Source organism: Boleophthalmus pectinirostris, unplaced genomic scaffold, assembly GCF_026225935.1.
Source record: "Boleophthalmus pectinirostris isolate CB_2022bp ecotype Guang Dong unplaced genomic scaffold, ASM2622593v1 HiC_scaffold_17, whole genome shotgun sequence".
In the NCBI taxonomy this organism is placed as follows: Eukaryota; Metazoa; Chordata; class Actinopteri; order Gobiiformes; family Gobiidae; genus Boleophthalmus; species Boleophthalmus pectinirostris.
In genome coordinates, this window is record NW_026571115.1 from 31,543,579 (window position 1) to 31,567,519 (window position 23,941).

A 23,941-nucleotide genomic window follows, 5' to 3' on the forward strand; every position below is an offset into this window, starting at 1 on the left:
TTATTTCCTTAAAACACATTTATTGGATTACACAAGAGATCCAAGTGTGGTATGTAACTGTTGTTTATTCTTCGTGACCGCTCGATTTCATTTCTCTCCGACTCGCGACTAGGTCAGGAATCGGAATACACTAGACGGTTTGCAAAAACTCTGGAAGTGCGAGTTCGGGCACCAGCCAATCAGAGAAGAGACATATATTCTGTGTTGGCAATGATTCCCTAGATCGAGGATTTAAAGCCGGAACAAAGAGAATGTTTGGTGAATTTCATCAAGGGGAAAGACGTTATTGTCCTTCTTCCTACAGGATTTAGGAAAAGCTTAATATACCAGTTAGCCCTGTTAGTGGCGCATTACATACATCACGACCAAATAGCATCGACTGGTTAAATGATAAAAAGTACCCACCTACCGTCGAGCAAACAAATTCTAATGCCTGCGAGGTCAGACGGTTTCTACGAAGTGAAACCGTCTGATGAATCAGGCCAGCTTTGTATGATTAAAAGGTCGAACATTGTGAGACATTCTAATGGTCCAAATCTAGATCCAAATGCCCAATCACCGTATCAGCGTAACTGATGGAACCAACACCTGATACAGCAAATTTTTCAGTATCAGCACCGATATTTAATGCCAGTATCGGTATCAGTGCAATCCTAGAATAATGATAAAGCTCCTCTGTCCTGAAGAATTCTCCACAGAGCGTGATGTATTTTTGGTGAAATCAAACTGCTTGTATTTGTCTGACAGGACGCCTGCAGCTTTCACAAAACTTGGATTTTGTATTTGAGTTTTTTCCACAATTTTTTCAACTAGAATTTTTTCAAAGCACCTAAAAGTTAACTTTGTAAGATTTGGCCTGGGCTTTCAGCCCGTGCTTTGTTCAAGCCTTTGTGCTGATCAGTCAGAACTGAATCACACAGAGAACAATAGAATAATAGAATTACACACCAGAGCAGAGGTCATTAAACTAAGCAGCAGGTCTGTTATGACACCGGGTTTTAGTGTCCATCCCTTTTATACCACAGTGCAGAGGTTTTCAGTGGTTAAGCCTTGAGCCACTGAGGAAACATGACACACACACAAAGAAAAAAATAACAGTCCACATCTGTGCATCTGCAGCAGGACATACAGCAGTTACATAACACATTTGGATCAGTTTTGACTTATTTTACTTTTGTTTAAAGGAAATAAATGCTGGGTATTATAAATCGGGTATTGGCAAAGTTATAAAGCAAGTATCGAAATCAGTATCAGAACAATACTGGTGCATCCTTAATTTTTTCTCATTTTGTCTCTAAATCCTACCCACTGCACGCTCAGGCTGTAGCTGTAGTAATGCTTTTGTCTAATGCTGTTTTTAGATGGCTTTGACACCAAACCTTTCGTCCGCGGAACAAACGGCCGAAGCGTAAGTATGCGCTCCCCCACTAAGCCCAAGGATCCACTGAGCAGGGTCCTCCCTCTCCGCTGGTCTTTGGCGTCCAAGGACCGCCTCAAGCCCCGCCCCCTGACCCCGCCTCCACCTCCGCAGCCCGGCGAGCTCGTAGAGTACCTCGAATCCGGACGGAGACCGCGATGCACCCAAGAGCCCATCGTGTCGCTGGTGGCCACCCCTCCTCTACGAACCGCCCACGGGAGAATGCTGCAGTCCGGGCTCAGTTCTCCAAACGGGAGCATTGTTAGCGCCACCATGGAGTCCCCACGGATCCCGGAAAGACAGAGGAGAACTTTTACCGAGAACACGTTGAGATCTTCCAAAAGGTTAGACCAAGGAAGGACTTTGGACTTCGCGCTTCCAAAACAAGTTCTGTTCGACAACGCTTTCAGCCAGAGCGCCCCAGCGAGCCGCGATTCGACTCTCCGACGGAACCGGATCCAAAACGGCGCCTCTTCCAAGATGCAAAAAGACCTGCTGCACATGGTTCTCGATCCTGAGGACAAGAGCGGCTTCAGCGTGCACGACAGAAACAGCCACGAGAACCTTTTGTCGTTTCTCAAACCCGGTTATAGAAAGAAAGACGTTCCCGGGTCTCCATTTCACAGCCGACTAAACGGTAAACCAGCTTCTACGGATTTGTCCAAGCTGTCTTACTCCAACGGGATGATCTACACGGACGATCGGAAGTCCAACGGCGTTCCGAACGGGAGGTTGGCCAACGGGAGGACGGCGCCGGACAGCGAACTGGCGCACGCCCACAGCTCCTCGAACCTGCTCTCGGGGTACGGGAGGTGCGCGTCGCTGCAGAGGAACGGAGGGACCATAGGGGGCGCTCCGGCTCAACGCTCCACGCTCACGGACAAGCCCGGATACAGCACGCTCCAGTGGGCCAGATACGGCAGCACGCCCTTGGGTATGCCTCTAAGGACAGGACGCAAAACAGTAGGGGGAATGTCAACCCTCGCGTTATGATTATGAATGAAAGTACAAACAAAAAACATATATTAATCACTGATAAAAGTACACGCTGAAGGTCCTGTACTATGCAAATCTGACGTTTTTGTAAACAACTTCAAAACAACATCGAACTATTATGAGATCATTTCAAATAGCTGCTGGCAACTATTGATTTCCAGCACCCTGCGTAGCACAATGTCATCTTTCATTGTGTGACTTAGGCCTCGCCGGCGTCCAAAAACACGGCATAAAAAGATAAATGTGTCTATCATGACTATTTCTCAAGTCCTGCCAGCTAGATTAACGCGATCCTAAAATGATATAAAAGCGGTGGTGCACAGAAGCGCATCTAAACGTGTTTCACAACCCCGGGTATGGATATTTGGATAAAAAACAGCTCTTTGTTGGAAATGACGACAACAACAAAAAAGAAAAACTGCATCTAATCTGCGTTTTTACAGTTTTAACCCTTCCAGAGATACCGGCAGACATGTTTTACGTAATCGTGCATCATTTTACAACCATAAAAGACAGAAACTTACCTTTTCCCCCCTGAACAGCTGACATTTGTAGCTTTCCGAGCATTATTTCGGCATTTTCTTGGGAAAATGAGTGTCCAATAGGAACTTTGTTTACCTCCAAACGCATGTGCTCCATCCATTTTCATCAGCCCAAACTTTGCCTATGAGTGTAGTGAGTCAAAATGGTCGACTGCTCTAAGAGTCTATGTCCGTAACAATTGAAAAAGCAGGTCTAAGTGCATTTTATACTCAAATAAATGGCAAATTACACATCTTTCACTGAAAATGTACAAATACAAATGCAATAAACACCATGGAAATGCAGGAAATGATGTGGCTCTGTGTCTGGACCTGACACCAGCTGTTTCCATAACACCAGGAAAGTCATGAGGTGATTGCATTTTTTTTTTTTTTTTTTTTTTTTAAGGGTAATAAAGATACTTTTATTTTACTTACAGACTTGATATTTTGGACTTTTGTAGCTAAGGCTCTAAATTAAGCATTTTTTATGTCCAAAATGTTGTTTATACATGTTTGCCATGAGTTTAATAGCAAAAATAAGAAAAAAAATCCAGGTGTGGAAAAATGTACTAAAATTGCCCTTAGTTGTGATTCTAGTTCCTTTATTTTAACCCTTCCAGACCTGAGCCTGTGTTGCCGGAGCCTTCACCTGCAGATAGAGACACATCCAATCCAAGTTTGTCCCATTTTCAGTTTATGGACAGGCCATGCCTCACTGAGCTGCAGAGGCTGCACTAGCACTGTGAGGCTCATTGTAATTAAGAAGAAATCAGCATTAGCATTGTTATAGTAAAAAGTAGTAAAAGCTGTATTTTATTTGAACATCTGTACCTCGCATCTCAGGACATGTGTAGCTCAGTTCTACAAAATAAAAATCTAAATTGTATCTACAGTTCGTTTAAGGTTGTAATGGAGGACATCAAATCATTAAAACAAGAAAATAAAATAGTAAAAATCGACAATATACTACTAACGTTTATTTATCCAGTACTCGAGTTGGGAGGTTGTTGGAGTTATTCAAGAAAACTCTGGGAAGCACAGATCTAAATTATGCATCTTTCCCAGTCCTGGTCCTTTTTGTGATGCTGGACACTGTGTACCAGGCTAATTTAGACCCAGTGAACAAATCTAAATGGCCGACACCAGGCGAGAGAAGGTAATATGTGTGCGACTATACAGCGTATGAATAATGCATCGTGAAGAGATTTGGATATCTTGAAAGGCGAATCCACTGCTTTATCCTTATCGTTAAAGGGCCTGTACCTGATTTTAAACCATGAGCCATTAACACGTTTTAGTTTGAACTTTTAGGTTCGCTCACTTAGTCCTTTCAGTTGCTGTGATATTGCACCATGACTATCAGCTGTGTATATAAATGGATATAAATGAACTGGGAGCCACCACAAAATGAGTATGAGGTGCCTACTTTCCCTACGTTTATTTCCACTAGTGTCAACAACATGTTTGATTGACAGCTTGCGATGTGCACGTTCCAACAAACCATTGGTGCGGTTGGGAAGGGGCGTTCATTTCAATACCCTCGCTTAGGTGTGTGCAAAAATATCGAAATACCGTATTGTTTAATGTGATGATATAGTATCAAGATCATGGGCTGCTGTATCGATATATCGCCAAGAGTGTTTTTTGGTGTATTTTACTAAATTATTTTGTTACAGTGCTACAATTTTGTTGCTTGTTTAGCTGAAGGAAACTCGTTTATGCGACACATTTTACATTTTCACTGTTTTGAGGATTAAAATGGACGTGTTTCATATGAATTTTGCACAAGAAGTGGTTTAACAAAGACTTTTAGTGTCACAGCTGTGATTTAACCTTTTTTTTCTTTTTTTTTTTATTGAACTGTATCGTATCGTGGCCTATGTATCGAGATATGTACCGTTAATAACTTCTAATTTGGAACCAAAATCGATGGAACTTACCCGACTGCAGATTGTCCAAAACTGTGCTGCAAGGCTCCTGACCTGAACCAGGAGAGCGCATATCACTCATATCACTGCGATCTTAAAATCCTTACGTTGGCTCCCTGTTCTTTTTCGTGTCCACTTAAAGATTCTGGTGCTGACCTCTAGGGCCCTACATGACTCCCGCTTCCACCACAGATCCGATAAAGCCGTACACCTCCACCCGCAGCCTGCTAATGGTCCCTCGGACAAGTTTTAAAACACGAGGCAACAGATCCTTTCAAGCCGTCTCCTCTAAACTCTGGAATGAACCACTTCCTCACCTTCGCTCTCTAGACAGTGTAGATGCTTTTAAGAAGCAAATAAAAACATTTCTCTTTACACAAGCTTTCACGCCCTCTCAGGTTTAGAGCTGTTATGACCGATTTTATTTTATTATGAATATATCTTCTGTTTTTATCTGGTGTATGTGAAGCACTTTGTGACCGATGTCTGTAAAAAGCGCTACAGTCGTCCCTCGCTATATTACGGTTCACCTTTCGTGGTCTCTCTGTTTTTTTTTTTAATCCTACTTCAGTCTTGGTTTAGTCCTCTTCTTCAGTCTTGGAATCAGTCCTAGGTTAGTCCTGGTTTAGTCCTGTTTTACTCCTGTTTTAGTCGTAGTTCAGTTCTGGTTTAGTCCTCCTCTTCAGTCCTGGAATCAGTCCTAGGTTAGTCCTGGTTTAGTCTTGGTTCAGTTCCTGGCATATGCAGCGCAAACGTTTGATATAATCTCAGGTTAACGGGCTGGTGCGGTGCTGTACTGCGTGGGTGCGAGTCTCCTAAACTGGACCCCTGCAGGACTCTGCGCTGTAGGCTCCATTACGGAATAAATTAATCTTCGGTTTGTTGCATAAAGAAGGAGCAAAATAACAAAAGGACGACAGCAGCGATAAGTTTTACGAAGGACCAAAAAGTGTTGTAACTGTCCTGTGTGAGAAAACGGTTTAGTAGGAAGTGGGGTCTTAAATTACGGACAAAATAGTGGAATAAAAAACCCTGGATTATGAACATTTTAAGACCAAAATGACAAGTCTGAGAGCAGCAGTTTCAGAGCGAGATGCAGTGATTTCCAATACAAACATTCCCTTAACGCACTTGCTTAGAAAGTTTATGACCATGACACAGAAACGGCCGTCTGTCCCTCTTATAAAAGCATCATGACAGAGATTCAGATGTCAAAGATCAAGGATTATGTAATGATGTTGGTTTACTGTGATTCATAGCAACAGTGTGCTTTATTTGACGGAAAAAGTGCCTGAGAAAACGCTCACAAAAATGAATAGATTGTATTTGATAAATCTGTGTATCATTCGTTCATTCGTTTCTCTGAATAAAACCAAAAATAAGAAAACAAAAAAAAACAATTTGTCTCCAAAACCAAAATGAAAAAACACATAACAATTTGTTTTTTTCTGTTTTTGATTTTGTGTTTAAATGAATAATGGAAAAAACGGGCAACGGCCATTTCCTGTTTCCGTGACTTAAAGTGCGATGCTGGACTTTTGCACCGCGTACGGACTGAACCAGGTCTAGTAGGACTAAACCAGGACTAAACAAGGTCTACCAGGACTAAACCAGGTCTAAACCAGGTCTAAACCAGGACTAAAACTGTCTCAGTTCTGGTCTGGTCCCGGTCTCAGTCCCGGTCTCAGTTCCGGTCTCAGTCCCAGTCTCAGTTCTGGTCTGGTCCCAGTCTCAGTCCCGGTCTCTTTGCTGGTCCTGGTCTCGGTCTGGTCCTGGCCTCAGTCCTAAACCACGACTGACCCAGGAGTGTCAGGACGGGCCTGTAGGTGCGCCCGCGTAGACTGTCGAGTGACGGTGAACCAACTGAGACCAGGACCAGACCGGGACCAGACCAGGACAGAGACCGGCACTGAGACTAAGACTGAGACCAGTTTAGTCCTGGTTTAGTCTTGGTTCAGTCTGTATGCGGCGCAGAAGTCCGGCGTCGCAGAAACGGGAAATAAATAAAACAATATCCAAAACTGAAAAAACAAATCATTATCCTTTTTTTTTTTTTTCATTTTGGATTTGGAGACAAATAATGAAGAAAATAGTTGTTTTTTTCATTTTCTTATTTTTGGTTTTATTTTGAAAAACGAATGAACGAATAATACATGGGTTTTTACAGTCTACTTTTTCTTCTTATTAAGCAGCTTTTACCATATAGCACTTGATGTTTGTTGACAACAATAAATTAAAATTACACCTGGGCTTTTTAATTCGAATGAAAATTCAAATGGAACAGACTTGAAATTAAATCAACATAATTAGTGAAACTCAAAGACTGCAGTTTTGTAGGTAACAGCTTTCACAGTGTCCTTCACAAAGAACTGAATGTGCCTGTGTCTTCAAGAGTTTTTGTTAACATGTTTTGAAACGCTCAGTTTATTCAAGGTGCACTGTGTAACTTTTTGGTTGGAAGTTCATCATCTCCTTGTTTCTATGGATATGTCGTTGATCTGCCTGGACATTTTTACAGTGTTTGGGACAGCATTAGCATTCCGAGCACTTTTGTTCCAAGTGTATGCTAATGTAATTAGAAGTGAATCTTAGCAGGAGGAGTCTAGTGTCTGGATCAACAATCACTTACGCTGTGCCAACATGTGGTGCGTGTGGACAGCATAAAAAAGGGAGAAATAAGAAGTTCTACAAATGACATAACGCGCCTTTGTGTTTTTTTATGATACGTGCAGAAATGTGGAATTATTAAATTACCATAAAACTATTTTACATATGTTATGTTTAGGAGTGTCAAATTATTGCATTAATTACAATTAATTAATTACAGTCATATTTAGCGCGTTATGTTTTTTTATCGCGTTAATCTTATTTTTAATCTCTAACTTTACTGTTTCTATATGCCAGTGTTGGGAAGGTGACTTTTAAAATGTATTCCCCTACAGATTACAGATTACATACCTCAAAATGTAGTTTGTAACATAATCCATTAAATTACTTAAAGTGAGTAACTTAACCTTAATACTTTGGATTACTTGATTTGCTGTAGAGAAGCAAAGACGAGGATACCTATTCGTATTAAAAATATTATTGATAGAAGACGAGGTTACACGTCCGCGCAGCATGATTTAGTCCTGTTAAATCGTGTTAAATCCTGTTTTAGTCCTGGTTTAGGTCAAGTTTAGACCTGGTTTTAGTCCTGGTTTAGTCCTGGTTTAGACCTGGTTTAGATCTAGTTTAGATCTAGTTAGACCTGGTTTAGATCTAGTTTAGACCTGGTTTTAGTCCTGGTTTAGACCTGGTTTAGATCTAGTTTAGATCTAGTTAGACCTGGTTTAGTCCTGGTTTAGATCTAGTTTAGACCTGGTTTTAGTCCTGGACTTACTGAAAAAAAAAAATAAATAAAAATAAAAATAATGTAAAAACAGGAAAATACCACTGTGTAATCCATTTATTTCAACAAAGTAACTGTAATCCAATTACCACTCACTGAAACAGTAACTGTAACTGAATACAGTTACTCATAATTTGTACTCTGATTACGTAACTCCAGTACATGTAATCTGTTACTCCCCAACACTGCTGTATGCAAGTTGCCTTATTATAAAATCTGTTTTTATGTGTTGTTAGGACACAGTCCCGCACTGTGCAGTCCTGCTCCGCTCGCTCCCGCAAAGAACTGTAGCCTAATTTTCATTCCCGTTCTCGCCCGCCCAGATCTGGCTTCTTTTGTCCTTTTAACAGACCACGCACGCCCCTGATTGGCTAATCCACCTGTCAATCACGCTCATCTGAACTGTGACCAGACTCTATATTTTTGTAAAGTATTGAAGAAGACTACTCTCCCCTCAGGAAGGCTTCAAACTCCCCTCAGCACGCACAAACAGCTTCTATCCACGAGCAGCCACAGATAAAAGACCTGAAGGGACTCAGTGCAGTAATCTATTTATTTACTTAATATTTTTATTGGTATGGATGTGAGAATGTGTCTATATTTATTCATTTTTACAGCTACAAATTTGCTCTGTCAAAGTTTAGTTGTATTTCGTACAATGACAATAAATCAAAATCTAATCTTTATTCTGGATTCCAGGCAACCAAATGTCCAAACACACACCAGAGATTTTGTTTGGTAACTTCTACAAAAAGTGGCCAACAACAGTAAAAAAAAAAACGCATTTTCAATTTAGGAAGTAGACGCCCAGAAAACTTCAAAAATCGATCACATTAGCATTTCTTTGGACGAGAGCCCCATCCCAAATGAAATGCAGTTAGCCTAATGATGTTTCAGTAATTGTTGCAATAACTCTGACTTATTTCCATCTTAACGCAAACAGGCAACTAAACTTATGGCTTAAGTCCTAACATACTAACACTAACAGCTTTTTTCTCGCTAGCAATTCATTTTGTGTTTAGAAACTTAGCATATCAGCGGCTACATTCTTGTTTTTGTTTACTGATGTTTTTTTTTCTGCAGTTACAGGCAGTGGACATAAGGGGCACTAGTGAGCTCACACAAAGACAGATTAGAAATGTACGTATTTATGAGCCAATCATGTTCGGGCACAGATGGGTTGTCGTCGTTTACAAATCTAACCAAATCTTGGACTTCTCTCTCAAATCTTCTCTTTTTTTAAACTCTGTACGTCTTTATTTTGAAAAGAGTGGAGAAAAGAGGAGAAAGAGGCTATGTTACAACTCCATCCTTAGAGTTAAATCGAAACAAAGAGTCAAAATGCTAATATCACCCAAACAAAATCAAATGCTGGGTGTCCTAAAAAATGTTGACATAATTTTAAAATCAATTATCTTGAAAACTACTAAGGCTACGTTCAGACTGCAGCCTGAAGTGACCCAAGTCCGATTTTTTGGCATCTATGCTCCTGTATTTGATCTTTTAATGACAGCCTGAATGACACAAATTCGATTTTTTTCAAATGTGACCCAGACCACTTGGATATGTGCTCCTAAAACTGATACATATCCGATCTTTTGACGTGCAACTTCAGTCTGAATGGTCAGGTCACATTCTTCCCACCTACACGTCAGGCTCAGAGTCTCGTCAATGGAGGGAAAGCGAGGTTAGTGAGTTTATTAATATTTGGAGGGGTCGCTGTATTCAGGCCAAATTGGAGGGATCTTATCCGAACCGGGCATTTTTTTTTAAATGATTGTCAAAGAAATGTCTGAGTGTGAAAAATAAAGAGTCTGCGAGCCAAATACAAACGAAACAAACGAAGCGGCTGTGGACGTGTAACCTGTCCATTTTACCAAGAACTGGACTGTATTTTGGGAGACAGGCCCAGCGTTTAGATGACTTCTGTAAACACTGAGCATGCTGAGTGCATGGGATGTCGTTGTGTCCTCCAGTGCGCCTGCGGGACACTTTTGGGGCATTTAAAGTTCACACTGGAGATCACAAACAAATTGCATTTAATTTGAAATGTGAACGACCTCACAAAAAAATTGGATTTCACAAAAAAATTGCAAGTTTGGTGAAGTGAAGTTTTAATTCCACATTTTGCATTGAAGGTTGCACAGTCTTGGGTGACTGTGTGTGAGCAGATTCCAAAATGCAAAATGACTCCTCTTTGGGAATGAATTGCATGGCTCAGCCTGAAAACAGAACAAAAATAAAACTTTAAATATAAAATCTTGATCTGTTTCTATACTTTCTGTGAAAATTTGAGGTTATTTCAACAACAATTGCCAAAATTGTCGGCCTGCGAAATGATGTCAAATGTTTTGGGACACCCTCGATATCAGACCTGGTTAATGGAGCTCAACAGAGACCTGTCACCCCCCGGTTCAGGAATAAAATTTCACATTCATTTTTCTCATAGACTTTGTGAAACAATATATAGGCCTAGATATATTATTATAGATTATTATTATTCATGTCGGAAAAGCGGAATGTTTGAAAAATAGTAAAGTGCTGCTACTCTGACAATGAAAAAAAAAAAGTCAAAGTAGTGGGACACGTGAAAAATGTTTATGCCACAACGCAGACATCAATATCTAAATAGCGGCATGTCAGAATAACAGCATGTCATCGTTTTTGAGGCGGTAACAGCTTTATAACATGACTTAAAGCTCACAAGAGTCAGTTTTGTGTAATATAGGACCTTTAAATTTGTCATGAAGCTTTTGTCACTTGTCGACTTTCTCACAGCGAGAAGAAGTAACCATAACTTTTTCTCAAAATACTGAAGTATTAATGAGCAGTTCCTCAAATAAGTTTACTTGAGAAAACAGAATAGCAGTCCCCACTTTCTCCTAAAAATGGTCTTTCGTTTTTCCTTTTTATTAGCGGACATTCCAATTTGCAACTTTTTGGACCCGAAACGCACTAAACTACGCAGTCCACTGGCGACAATGGAGTGTGGAGCAGTTTAAATTAGGCTAAAAATAGCAGTTATTAGCGAGGTGCCATTGTAGTGGTGGCATATGAGCCCTGAACCAGACAAATTAGACCGTGTGTGCACAGTTTGAGGAATAATTTGGACTTTTTGGAGCAAATTGTGGAAATATGCAGAAGTGTTAGTTTGAACAAAGCCACGATACGACTCCGGGTATGTTTTTGATGAGGGAACAATGCTGAAACACGACGGTGAAGCTCAAATGTCACGCTTTGCATAATATGGGACCAAGAACCAAACAAAGATTTCTAATTAAATAGTTTGGCGATAGTTGGTTGACCATTTCCCCTGAATTAAAAGGTGCACTGTGTAACTTTTCTCTGAAGGGTTTGCTACCTGCTCGTGTGTCCGTGGATGAGTTACTGCTTTGCCTGTTGTTCCGCATACAGCATTAAACTTTTCTATCTATGAGTGCGTATACATGCACATCAATAACCCGGTTATTAGCCATATCCCGGTTATGTCAGTATTACTGGTTTACATGCGCACTGGACACTCATACATACATGATCAAATGGAGTATCCCGGTTTCTTGACATAATCTTACAAATGCGCAGGCGCAAAAATTAACTTAAATCAATTTCATAAACCAGGAAAAATACAAACCGTGAGCTCCTTTAGCATAAGAAGCTAAGGAGCTACGAGATCTCCCACAATCCACTGTGCAGATTCTTCATTAAAATCTTCTGCATAAATAAACTCAACTTTACAACATATAAACCATAAACACTATAGACACATCAGCCCGTTTGATCAGATAATTCAGCTGTGATCACATTTGTTTACGTTTTACAGAAACGAAACTTAAGACCGTTTGGCTAATTAGCATAAACTGCTAGCGGTGATAAAAAACAACTCGCTCCTTGCGCCGCTGATGCGATCAGTTTTCTTTTGGACTAAATGACACGACTCTGTGGATTATGTGTGTTATTTCTGTGACAGAAGAGGCGCTAATGATGGTAAGTGTGTTCCGTGCGTATAGAGTTTTAGGAGATAGTTCATGTTTTAGCTTTTCAGCGTCACACGAGTGCAGGTCGTACGAGTGCAGGTCGTACGAGTGCAGGTCGTACGAGTGCAGATTGTACGTGTGCAGGTTTAGCGCAGCTCTTTATTTTACAGTCATTTCACTCGTTTGGTCACTTTATTTATGTTGGTCAATTTATTTATGTCACTACTGTTGTGGTGAGAGGCTGGAAAGTGTCTTTTGGACGCATGCGCACTCAACTTTATGTTGCAGTAAACCGGGGGTACTGCGTATACATGCCACAAGTATCCCGGTTACTATCGGAATAACCCAGCTACACAATGCGTGTGATAAAAGACCCAGACCAGGCACCAGTCAATCAGTGAAGAGCCGTACGTTCTGTGTTGGCAACAATTCCCAGGATCGAGGATTTAAAGCCGGAAAAAAGAGAATGTTTGGTGAATTTTATCAAGGGGAAAGACGTTATTGTCCTTCTTCCTACAGGATTTGGGAAAAGCTTAATATACCAGTTAGCCCCGTTAGCAGTGATTGGTTACCATATTTTCCGGGCTATTAGACGCGCTCTTAAGCCTCTAACCCCATCAAAAAACGACAACTTGACAACAGAATGAAACTTTTAACAGAAAATAATAGTCGTGTTTATGTTTATGCGATTTTCTTTCACTTCTGAGAGTTTTCATTTTCAAAAACTTGTCAGGAAAGCAGCGCCGAGGCTTGGTCGGAAGTCAAAGGTGAAGAGAAACAAATCAAAACAAACACGGCGTCGCTGACAGGTGTACTTCTTCAGCCTGTTTCAGTGAAAATACAGACTTTAGTTTGTGAAAAATGTGCTGAAGTGGACATTGAAAATCTGTGTATCATTCGTTCATTAGTTTTTCAATATAAAACCAAAAATAAGAAAACAAAATAACAACAGTTTTCTTCATTATTTGTCTCCAAAACCAAAATGAAAAAACGGATAACGATTGCTTTTTTCAGTTTTCGATTTTGTGTTTAAATGAAGAATGGAAAAAACGGATAACGGCCCGTTTACGTGACTTCCATGATGTCGATGCCAGACTTTTGCACCGCGTACGGACTGAATCAGGACTGATCCAGACCGGGACTGAGACCGGGACCGAGACCGGGACCAGACCGGACCAGACCGGGACTGAGACCGGGACAGACCGGGACCAGACCGGGACCAGAGCGGGACTGAGACTGAGACCAGCGGTCCGAGCGGTTCCATGTCATTGTCTGTGCGCTGGTTCCGTGCGGGGAAAGTGAGAATGCGCTGTGGACTACAGGTCCGGACGGGCTGCTCCGGTCCTCCGCGCTCAAGAACCGTGGCTGGTTCCGAGGTGGTGCAAAGCATCAAACTGACGCTTTCACACCAACGAAAACGAACCGAACTAAGAGCTTTTGGTTCAAATGGACCAGGTCCGGGACCAGAGCGGACCTGAGACCGAGACAAGACCGGGACCAGACCGGAGGCTCAGAGCCCGTGGCAGGGCCGGAGCTCGAAGCTGAGACTCAGACCCCGCGGAGGCTCGGAGTCAAAGCTCGGAGTCCGCCCTGGTCCCGCTCTGGTCCGCTCTGGTCCCGGACCTGAATCAGTCCTGGTTCAGTCCGTACGCGGTGCAAAAGTCCAGCATCACAGTCACTGAAGTCACGTAAACGGGAAACGGACGTTATCCTGTTTTTTCATTTTGGTTTTGGAGAAAAATAATGAAGAAAACAGTTGTTTTTTCGTTTTCTTATTTTTGGTTTTATATTGAAAAACGAATGATACACGGATTATTGAAGATGTTTTTTCTCAACTGGATGTAACAAAAGTTTGATTCTCTCTTGTGACGGATTCATTGCATTTGGCTTTTTCTTGATTGTTTTCAGTAAGAGCCGTTCCAGATTTATAATGTGTAGAACTCACTTAGTATTTATCAGTTTTTAATTGTCGACAATGTTGAGCAAGAACCTTCATAAAAGTCATTATAGTTACTCGTTGCTTCTCCCCCAACATAACTGATGAAAGTGACTAATTACCAAAAAAGTTACAGACAGTTTGACTATTAAATTACAAGCTACAATTGGCCTTATTTATCAAATCAACAAACTCACCCTGAGCTCCTGTCCTCCACGGAGCTCAAAAATCACTGAAACAAACTCGCTCCTGTACTGTCACAACAGCTCAGGCCAGTGCAGCCAATCACTGTCTCTAATCCGTCACTTCGGTCTTGTTTACTTCTCAAAATAAAGGAAAAACCTACAAGAGAGCGCAGCCTGATCTGTCACCGCTGCTGAGACTCAAAGTAAAATAACGAGCCCCGATACACTGACAGGAAAGGCGTTGCAGCAAAAGAAAGAATCATTAGTTAGATTTCTCGTTACCGGCAAAAATAATACTGTCAGGAATATCTTTAGACTTGAGTAGCTTTATTTCAAACTCTGATTGTCGATACTTTTGACAAACCTTAAAGGCTCTATTCACGCTTACTGGAAGACGTTTGGAAACAACGACTTCCGGAGTAGTTACCGAAAACTGGGCATGTGATAAAACCGTGGATTCAGCAGCAACGTTTTTCAGAACTTGCCAAAGCTTTCCATGGGGGACGGGACTCTAAAACCCAATTCACCATCCATTCACAGAGAGTCTTCTATGGAGTAAGAAAGGTTTCAAAAATATTCGTGCGCATAGAGTAGAAAGCCGTGTGTATTTGGGAAATCCGTGCATATTTGGCTGTAGTTGCGCATAAAATAAATATTTGTAAACTCTCAAATGAGTCCAGTCGTACATAAAATAGATTGTGTGTAATTTATCCATCAGAATACGAACTGAAAAGTTACGACGTCAAGAATTACAATTACGAAATGAAAATTTACGATTACGCTTTCATCAGACTTTCATCAAACTAACTGATGCTGGAAGCTGCATTAAACTGTAATGTGTAACATTTCATTGGCTGTGACGTCTGTAACCAGGACAGTTTGGTCGTGTTTGGTGTAAACTGGGACATTTCAGCGTCCCGAGGAACTTTTGTTCACATTTCATGCGAGAAATGCAGCTGAGATGAAGGTTAAGACTGACTGACTGCTCGCTGTGGCTGTAGCTGTGAATGTTTTAAAGTAAACATGAAGAAAACGCAGATATTTGCCAATTAACCCTGGGATAACGTTACTGCTGATGTTCGCCAACTGGCTCCACTATGTTATCTACTAAGATACAGGTGCAATTTCAGGTTCAGAGGAGGTGTTTCTACACAATATTACACAGCAGCATTCGGTTCCTGAATTCAATGTGGCAAGACGACATTTTTACAGTAAATTTGAATGAACCCACTTGTTGGTCGCTGTTGTAGCTCCTTGTTGTGCCATTACTCAGTTTTTACCCTCTGCTACAAACTTAAACATGTGCAGTCTTGATCGATGTTTCTTCTGCCCGATAAATGTCTGTGAAGTGACAACGTATTTTTGACAGAAAAGTCCCGTCTGTGAACAGTGTTGGGAGTAATGTATTATAAAAGTAATGTATTACAGTAATGTGTTGATTTTTGCTGTAACGCAGTAATGTAAGGCATTACAGGGGGAAAAATTGTAATATTTTACTCGGTACAAATGTGAGTAACGTGCGTAACAATGCTTTTTTAACCTGGATTGAAGTGGTGGGTTTTTCTTCATAGAAATTCGCTAAAATCACTGTGAAATCAGCAGCGGTGAAACGCCGGAGACGCGGCCGGATAAACCTTCAGTTAACCGCGGGTGAAAGGACCGACCCAGAACTCTACGCTGTTTAGACCTGGTTTAGACCTGGGTCACTTCTGGTTTAGACCTGGTTTAGACCTGGGTCACTTCTGGTTTAGACCTGGTTTACAGTCGTCCCTCGCTCTAACACGATTCACTTTTCGCGGTCTCGCTGTTTCGCTGATTTTTAGAATTTTTTTTTTTGTGCAATTTTGCATGCCTTTTGTTTTTAGTGCATGAACACGTATTGCGTTCCTCCCGCTGTGTCCTGATCGGCTGAGGGACTCCTGTCTCCTGAACAGTACAGTACAGAATATGTTCAGCTGCCAAATTTAAATAAATGTTCAATCTCTAGCAGTGTGATTCTGAAGTGCTGTATGTCTGCAAGTTTTCTCTCCGACAAAATCCACAACGTCGACGAAATGTTCTGCACCGACAAAGTCTCCTGCGCTCACACCCAAAAGGCAGAGGACGATGCAAACCATGGCACAAAAAGTTGGACTTCTGGACACGTTGAAGGAAGGTAGAAGTTACGCGCTGTAGCAGAGTTTTGCACCGGGTCTTGTACCCGCAAATAGTTGCTGAAATTAGGACCGTGAGCCTGAGCAGCAGGGTCCATAAAGCGCGATCAGGCGACAGCCGCTCTTACCTCCATGAGGTGCGGAGCAAAGCCGGTCCTTTCTCCTGCGGTCACCTTCGAGCCCGTCCTGACAGTGAGTCCTGTTTTAGTCCTAGTTCAGTTCTGGTTTAGTCCTCCTCTTCAGTCCTGGAATCAGTCTGAGGTTAGTCCTGTTATAGTCCTGGTTTAGTCCTGGTTCTGCTCTGGTTTAGTCCTGGTTTAGACCTGGTTTAGACCTTGTTTAGTCCTGGTTCAGTCCATATACAGCTCAAAAGTTCAGCTTTTTCGCAGTTATTTTGGTGAGAGTAATGCAATAGTAATGTAATGCCTTACATTTTAAATGCAGTAATATTGTAAAGTAACGAATTACTTTGAAATGACAGTAATAAGTAATAAATAACGCAGTACAGTTTTAAAGTAACTTGCCCAACAGTGTCTGTGAATTCATATTCGTACTGATGAAAGCGTAATCGTAAATTTTCATTTCGTGAGTGTAATTCTTGACATCGTATCTTTTCAATTCTGATTTTATGTACGACTGGACTCATTTGAGAGTTTACAAATATTTATTTTATGAGCAACTACAGCCAAATATGCACGGATTTCCCAGATACGCACGGCTTTCTATTCTATGCGCACGAATATTTTTGAAAGCTTTCTTACTCCATAGTCTTCGTCTGACATTTTCTAACTACACGTCAAAACGATGCAGACAGCAAGGGGAAGCAACACAGACAGTAAGGGCTGTGATTGGTTCTCTCTACCACTGCTTTACATACATTTCCTATACTCGGCTTTCATTTCTTTTAACATACATTGAGGAATAATGTGTTTAATGCAGCTTTGCGCACATTTGTTACCATTTTACAGAAACGAAACTTAAAACTACTTAGATAATTTGCATAACTAAGCGCTGAAAAAAGAAAAAAAAAAAAACTGCTCACTCCATGTGCACTGATGCAGTCATCTTCAGTCAGACTTTAAAGTGAAACAAAAAATTATATGCAATGTTCTCCTCATTTTAGATGTGGTTTTTGTGGCTCCGGGTGTTTTTCTTTCTGTGGGAGACGCTTCAAATGGCTCTTTGAGTATTTAAGGTTGTCGACCCTTAGTTTACACAAACGCCAGGTTCAAATCTAAGCCCCCTAGCGTTGCCCTTAATCCAGACCTGGGCATTGTCCAGCTCCGGGGCCACATACGGCCCTTTGGTTGACTCTAATTGGCCCCTTTAAACTCATTTGGAATTACAAAATAAACATATTTTATTATTTTACTTCATGCATGGACTAAAGCTGCACTGCTTTTATTTTAGAGGTGTTTTTTTATGACATTTTTTGTAAGGCAACCTCACTTTTTCATGATTTAGTCATAAAATAAAATCTTACCAGTCTTACCAGCATGTCAAAACAATCCTATTTACTGCTTTTTTTAAAATAAAGAATAATGCAAAATTGAGTTAAGCATATTGGCACGGCCCTCACCAGTATTTTCTGTTTCTCATGTGCCCACGCCTACTCTAATCGCACTTTCGATGTCACGTTCAGAGAGCTGGTTGTAACCGTCAATCTGCCGAACACAACGGAACACTTCAGTGACATTTTTTTTTAAGTTAGACAAATTATAATACACAAATGAATAGCCAATTTATGAAAATATAAAAGAATAAAAGAAAGAATCCATTGACATCTAGATGAAGAAAACTGGGCCATTTTCTCGGTTTTCCCAGATTTTGTTACTACCGGCAAAAGAGCCCAAAGTTACTCATCAATGCCATGTTTGCAAACGTTCGCCGGTTAAGCGTGATAGAGCCTATTCTGTGGAACATTCAAGGCAAAGCAGTAACAAACCGTGGACCCACACCGGAAAACATTACACAGCGCACTTTGAAACTACTAAAATCTGACTCCTGACGCCTCATGACCATCTGCATAACCAAACACCATAACACGCAAGAAAACGGGATTCGAAACCGGTCCACAAACCATTTATATGCAACTAATGTTCTTGTTTCTCCATCTCCAGTGCCCACGTGAGCCATGGGAGAAGCCCGGGGGCGGGAAAAGTGGCTGGACCCAAGTGAAGAGCTCCCCCTACAGGCCCACTGCGGAACGTCCCACCCACGTGTCTTATGTTTTATCTATGCAGGCCTCCGTACACGACGACAGACTCTGCCGTTTTACCGTCTCCCGTGGGCGGCTTACGGACTGTTGACGCGGTGATGTTTCTGCAAATGGTGGAAATTGGAAGATAACAGTTTGTGTTTTATGCCTAGAAGTATTTATTTATTAATATGCAAGAAGAATACAATAAGGTTATATTTAGATTGAACACAGACATGGGTCTAAATCACTTACATTAGTTTGTTTTGCAGTACGAGCAGTGTTGGGGAGTAACAGATTACATGTACTGGAGTTATGTAATCAGAGTACAAATAATGAGTAACTGTATTCAGTTACAGTTACTGTTTCAATGAGTGGTAATTGGATTACAGTTACTTTGTTGAAATAAATGGATTACATGGCGGTATTTTCCTGTTTTCACATTTTGGGCTATATAAAAAAATTTATTGTTTTTTCCCGGTAATTCCACTCATTGCCGGACACCAAACCAGGTCTAAACCAGGTCTAAAATCAGATCTAAATAAGGTCTAAAACCAGGTCCAAACCAAGACTAAACCAGGTCTAAACCAGGTCTAAAACCAGGTCTAAAACCAGATCTAAAACCAGGTCTAAACCAGGATTAAAACCAGGTCTAAACCAGGTCTAAACCAGGTCTAAAACCAGGTCTAAACCAAGACTAAACCAGGTCTAAACTAGGTCTAAACCAGGTCTAAAACCAGGTCTAAAACCAGATCTAAAACCAGATCTAAAACCAGGTCTAAAACAGGATTAAAACCAGGTCTAAACCAGGTCTAAACCAGGTCTAAAACCAGGTCTAAACCAGGTCCAAACCAGGTCTAAAACCAGGTCTAAACCAGGTCTAAAACCAGGTCTAAACCAGGATTAAAACCAGGTCTAAACTAGGTCTAAACCAGGTCTTAAACCAGGTCCAGATCAAGACTAAACCATGACTAAAACCAGATCTAAACCAGGTCTAAACTAGGTCTAAACCAGGTCTAAAACCAGGTCCAAACCAAGACTAAACCAGGTCTAAAACCAGGTCTAAATCAGGTCTAAAACCAGGTCCAGACCAAGAATAAACCAGGTCTAAAACCAGGTCTAAACCAGGATTAAAACCAGGTCTAAACTAGGTCTAAACCAGGTCTTAAACCAGGTCCAGATCAAGACTAAACCATGACTAAAACCAGATCTAAACCAGGTCTAAACTAGGTCTAAACCAGGACTAAAACCAGCTCTAAGCTAGGTCTAAACCAGGTCTAAAACCAGGTCCAAACCAAGACTAAACCAGGTCTAAACCAGGTCTAAAACCAGGTCTAAACCAGGTCTAAACCAGGTCTAAAACCAGGTCTAAAACCAGGTCTAAAACCAGATCTAAAACCAGGTCTAAACCAGGTCCAAACCAAGACTAAACCAGGTCTAAAACCAGGTCTAAACCAGGATTAAAACCAGGTCTAAACCAGGTCTAAACCAGGTCTAAAACCAGGTCTAAAACCAGGTCTAAACCAGGTCTAAACCAGGTCTAAAACCAGGTCTAAACCAGGTCTAAAACCAGGTCTAAAACCAGGATTAAAACCAGGTCTAAACCAGGTCTAAAACCAGGTCCAGATCAAGACTAAACCATGACTAAAACCAGGTCTAAACTAGGTCTAAACCAGGATCTAACAGGACTAAACCCGGACCGTGTCTCCTCTTCTATCAATAATATTTTTAATTTGGTTCAGTAAAGTCTGGACTTTTTATTTTCTTTTATCAGACAAAACTTCTTACGTGAAGATTTCCTCGTCTTTGCTTCTCTACAGCAAATCAAATAATCCAAAGTATTCAGATTACGTAACTCACTCTAAATAATTTAATGGATTACGTTACAAACTACATTTTGGAGTGTGTAATCTGTAATCTGTAGGGGAATACATTTTAAAAGTCACCTTCCCAACACTGAGTACGAGTAAAAACAAGCCGTCTGTTTGCAGTGTTCGGTCTGGTGTTGTAAAAGTTTAATTTTTTATTTAAAGAGAAGGTGTTTTACTTCTACGGGGCATTAATTTGCTAACACATAACATGTTTAGATCACCGTGTTACCTTTTTTTTTGTTTTGAAAATGGCTATATTCGAAAAAAAATAAATGCTTGTCTCCACAGTGATGTTATTGCTCTGCTTGGTACGACATTAAATATAATTCTTAAACATACTTAAGCTCGTTCTGTTGAAGATTTTTTCCCAATTTGACATTTTTTTTAGGTTTCAAATTTGACTTTCTGGTTGGAAATTGTGGGATCACACGAGGGAATTCTGTTACTGTTATCCAGTGTTGGGGAGTAACAGATTACATGTACTGGAGTTATGTAATCAGAGTACAAATGATGAGTAACTGTATTCAGTTACAGTTACTGTTTCAGTGAGTGGTAATTGGATTACAGTTACTTTGTTGAAATAAATGGATTACACGGCGGTGTTTTCCTGTTTTCACATTTTAGGCTAAACCAGGTCTAAACCAGGACTGAACCAGGTCTAAACCAGGTCTAAACCAGGTCTAAACCAGGTCTAAACCAGGTCTAAACCAGGTCTAAACCAGGACTAAAACTAAACCAGTCTAAACCAGGTCTAAACCAGGACTCTAAACCAGGACTAAACCAGGTCTAAACCAGGGGACTAAACCAGGTCTAAAACAGGACTGAACCAGGTCTAAACCAGGTCTAAACCAGGACTGAACCAGGTCTAAACCAGGTCAAAACCAGGTCTAAACCAGGTCTAAACCAGGACTAAACAAAGTCTAAACCAGGTCTAAACCAGGTCTAAACCAGGTCTAAACCACTAAACCAGGTCTAAACCAGGTCTAAACCAGGACTAAACCAGGTCTAAACCAGGACTAAACCAGGTCTAAACCAGGTCTAAACCAGGACTAAACCAGGTCTAAACCAGGGACTAAACCAGGACTAAACCAGGACTAAACCTAAACCAGGTCTAAACCAGGACTAAACCAGGTCTAAAACCAGGTCTAAACCAGGACTAAAAGGACTAAAAGGACTAAACCAGGTCTAAACCAGGTCTAAACCAGGACTAAACCAGGACTAAACCAGGTCTAAACCAGGTCTAAAACCAGGACTAAACCAGGACTAAACCAGGACTAAACTAGGACTAAACTAAACCAGGTCTAAACCAGGTCTAAAAGGACTAAACCAGGTCTAAACCAGGACTAAACCAGGTCTAAACCAGGTCTAAACCAGGTCTAAACCAGGACTACTAAACCAGGACTAAACCAGGACTAAACCAGGTCTAAACCTCTAAACCAGGACTAAACCAGGACTAAACCAGGACTAAACCAGGACTAAACCAGGTCTAAACCAGGACTAAACAGGACTTTTGAGACTGAAAACGCAGGATTACTCAAACACGAAATCGGTGAATGAAACAAAACGCGACTCCGGCCGTGTTTTTGAGGAGATCCCAGCGTCCTGACGTGACTTAAAGCTCACAAGAGTCCGTTTAGTGTCATGTAGGACCTTTAAAGCGACTTGACTTTTCCTCTTGAATTCCAATCGCACAAACATCTTGACATTTCCAGCAGCGTGAGCTACAAAAGCCCTGCGCGCGCGGAACGTGAATACAAACCAAGGCCACATATTGTCCAACACAGCGCGGCGTGAAAGTGAATCTTTAAGGACGTGTTGACTGGATCCTTTCTGCATAGCTGTTTTGAAAGTATGCAATAAAGAAGGTATAAGTATTTGAGCGCAAGAAGAGCTACTAGTGACTTGAAGTGTGATCCTTGGAGCGTACAAGGTGATTTCTCTCCACGTTTTCTTTTTAAAACATTCAACAAGTTAATTACTGGTTATAATGAGGTGACATTCCGCTGTCGTAAGTCGTAAGAGAAGTAGAGCTGAGTTAAATGAATAAAAGTATTTAACGGGGGAACTATGAAGCCTGCCGTCTTTCTCATTCTCAGTGTATTGAGGTTTTGCGTCTACATCACAACGTGACCCGGTGTTTTTGACGCCGTATTGGAGGTCAAACTATTCATCTGGACGAACGTGTAGTATTTGTGTGCGATAAAATTTGACTTGAATAACAATGGTTTTGACCCGTGTTGCTGTTGGATGTTCTGGCCGGAGTCAATCTGCTAAAGAAGGAGGTCGAAGTATCTTTCTATCAGATCCCGGCTGATAAAGAGGTTAAACCCTTATCATCAGAAGGTCCACGAGTCAGAAAATCATTACCTCTTCTATCGGTTTGTCAGCAACATTTCTCTTGAACAATTTAATGTATATTTGATGAAAGCAACAGGGAATAATACCTGGATATAAGGGAAGAATTAGTAAACTTTTGGATGTTTACCAATTAAAAATGGCTGCAACATCAACATTTTTACAGATATTGACAGGAAAACGCATAATCATGCATAACATCATTAGCTAAGGCCAGCATGACTTAAAGGTTGTATAGAGGATTTTCCAAGGAACGAGAAATCCAGCGACTGTTTGTCCTTTTTCAAATGTTGTGCATGCGTGAAACCACCCCCCCTCCCCTACAGCTCCTACGTAGAAACGCCTCCTCCCGCCTCCTCCTTACGCCAGAAACAGGTTTGTTTACAGCCGGTGCTGCACATGACTTGTAAACAACTAACTACAGTGTTGGTTAGGCAAGACGGAGAAGTGAGGAGCGGGGGGAGGGGGTGCGTGGACATTTTCGTTTGCGGACGAGAAGTGAGGAGCAGGGAGAAGAGCGGAGCAGGGAGAGAGGAGAGGAGAGAGGAGAGGAGAGAGGAGAGAGGAGCGGTGCGCGGAGATTCCGTGCCCGGAGAAGTGAGGAGCAGGGGGAAGAGCGGATCGGGCAGCGGGGACAGGAGCAGGAAAAGGGGTGCAGAGAAGAGTTACGTGGAGATTCAGTGCGAATGAACTAGCTACAACACGCAGCAGCAGCAAGCGGACTCTTTCTTTGCCTTGAAAATTACGTTTTCAGACATAGGATATCGCTTTCGTGTCCTGAAAAACGTTTGTGTAGCTCTTGGAAATAAAGTACGTTTTCATAATAAGCAGAAGTTTCCTGTCCAGGAGTAATTTGTGGACCAGTGCTTCAGTCTTTAGACCCTGCGTCTGCTTCAGTCGCGCCATCGCTGGAATGAATCTTCAAGAATCACCTTAGTTTGGCTTCGCTGCTTTTCCCCTTGTCTTCTTCTTTCAGCGACCTCAAAAACGGACTTTCTTTTGTGGCGAACTGCT

At 41.3% G+C, this 23,941-nt stretch overlaps 1 protein-coding gene across 1 annotated transcript in view; it reads left to right on the forward strand.

Moving 5' to 3' along the window:
* Nucleotides 1-19,079, forward strand: part of LOC110154948 (ubiquitin carboxyl-terminal hydrolase 43-like) — a 222,893-nt gene extending 203,814 nt beyond the window's left edge. Inside the window, exons 15-16 of the mRNA XM_055152938.1 lie at nt 1,362-2,351; nt 18,625-19,079. Of these exons, the coding sequence (XP_055008913.1) occupies nt 1,362-2,351; nt 18,625-18,635 (1,001 nt within the window). The 3' untranslated portion in view covers nt 18,636-19,079. The remainder of the gene's footprint in view (nt 1-1,361; nt 2,352-18,624) is intronic.
* The last annotated feature ends 4,862 nt before the right edge of the window (nt 19,080-23,941 follow it).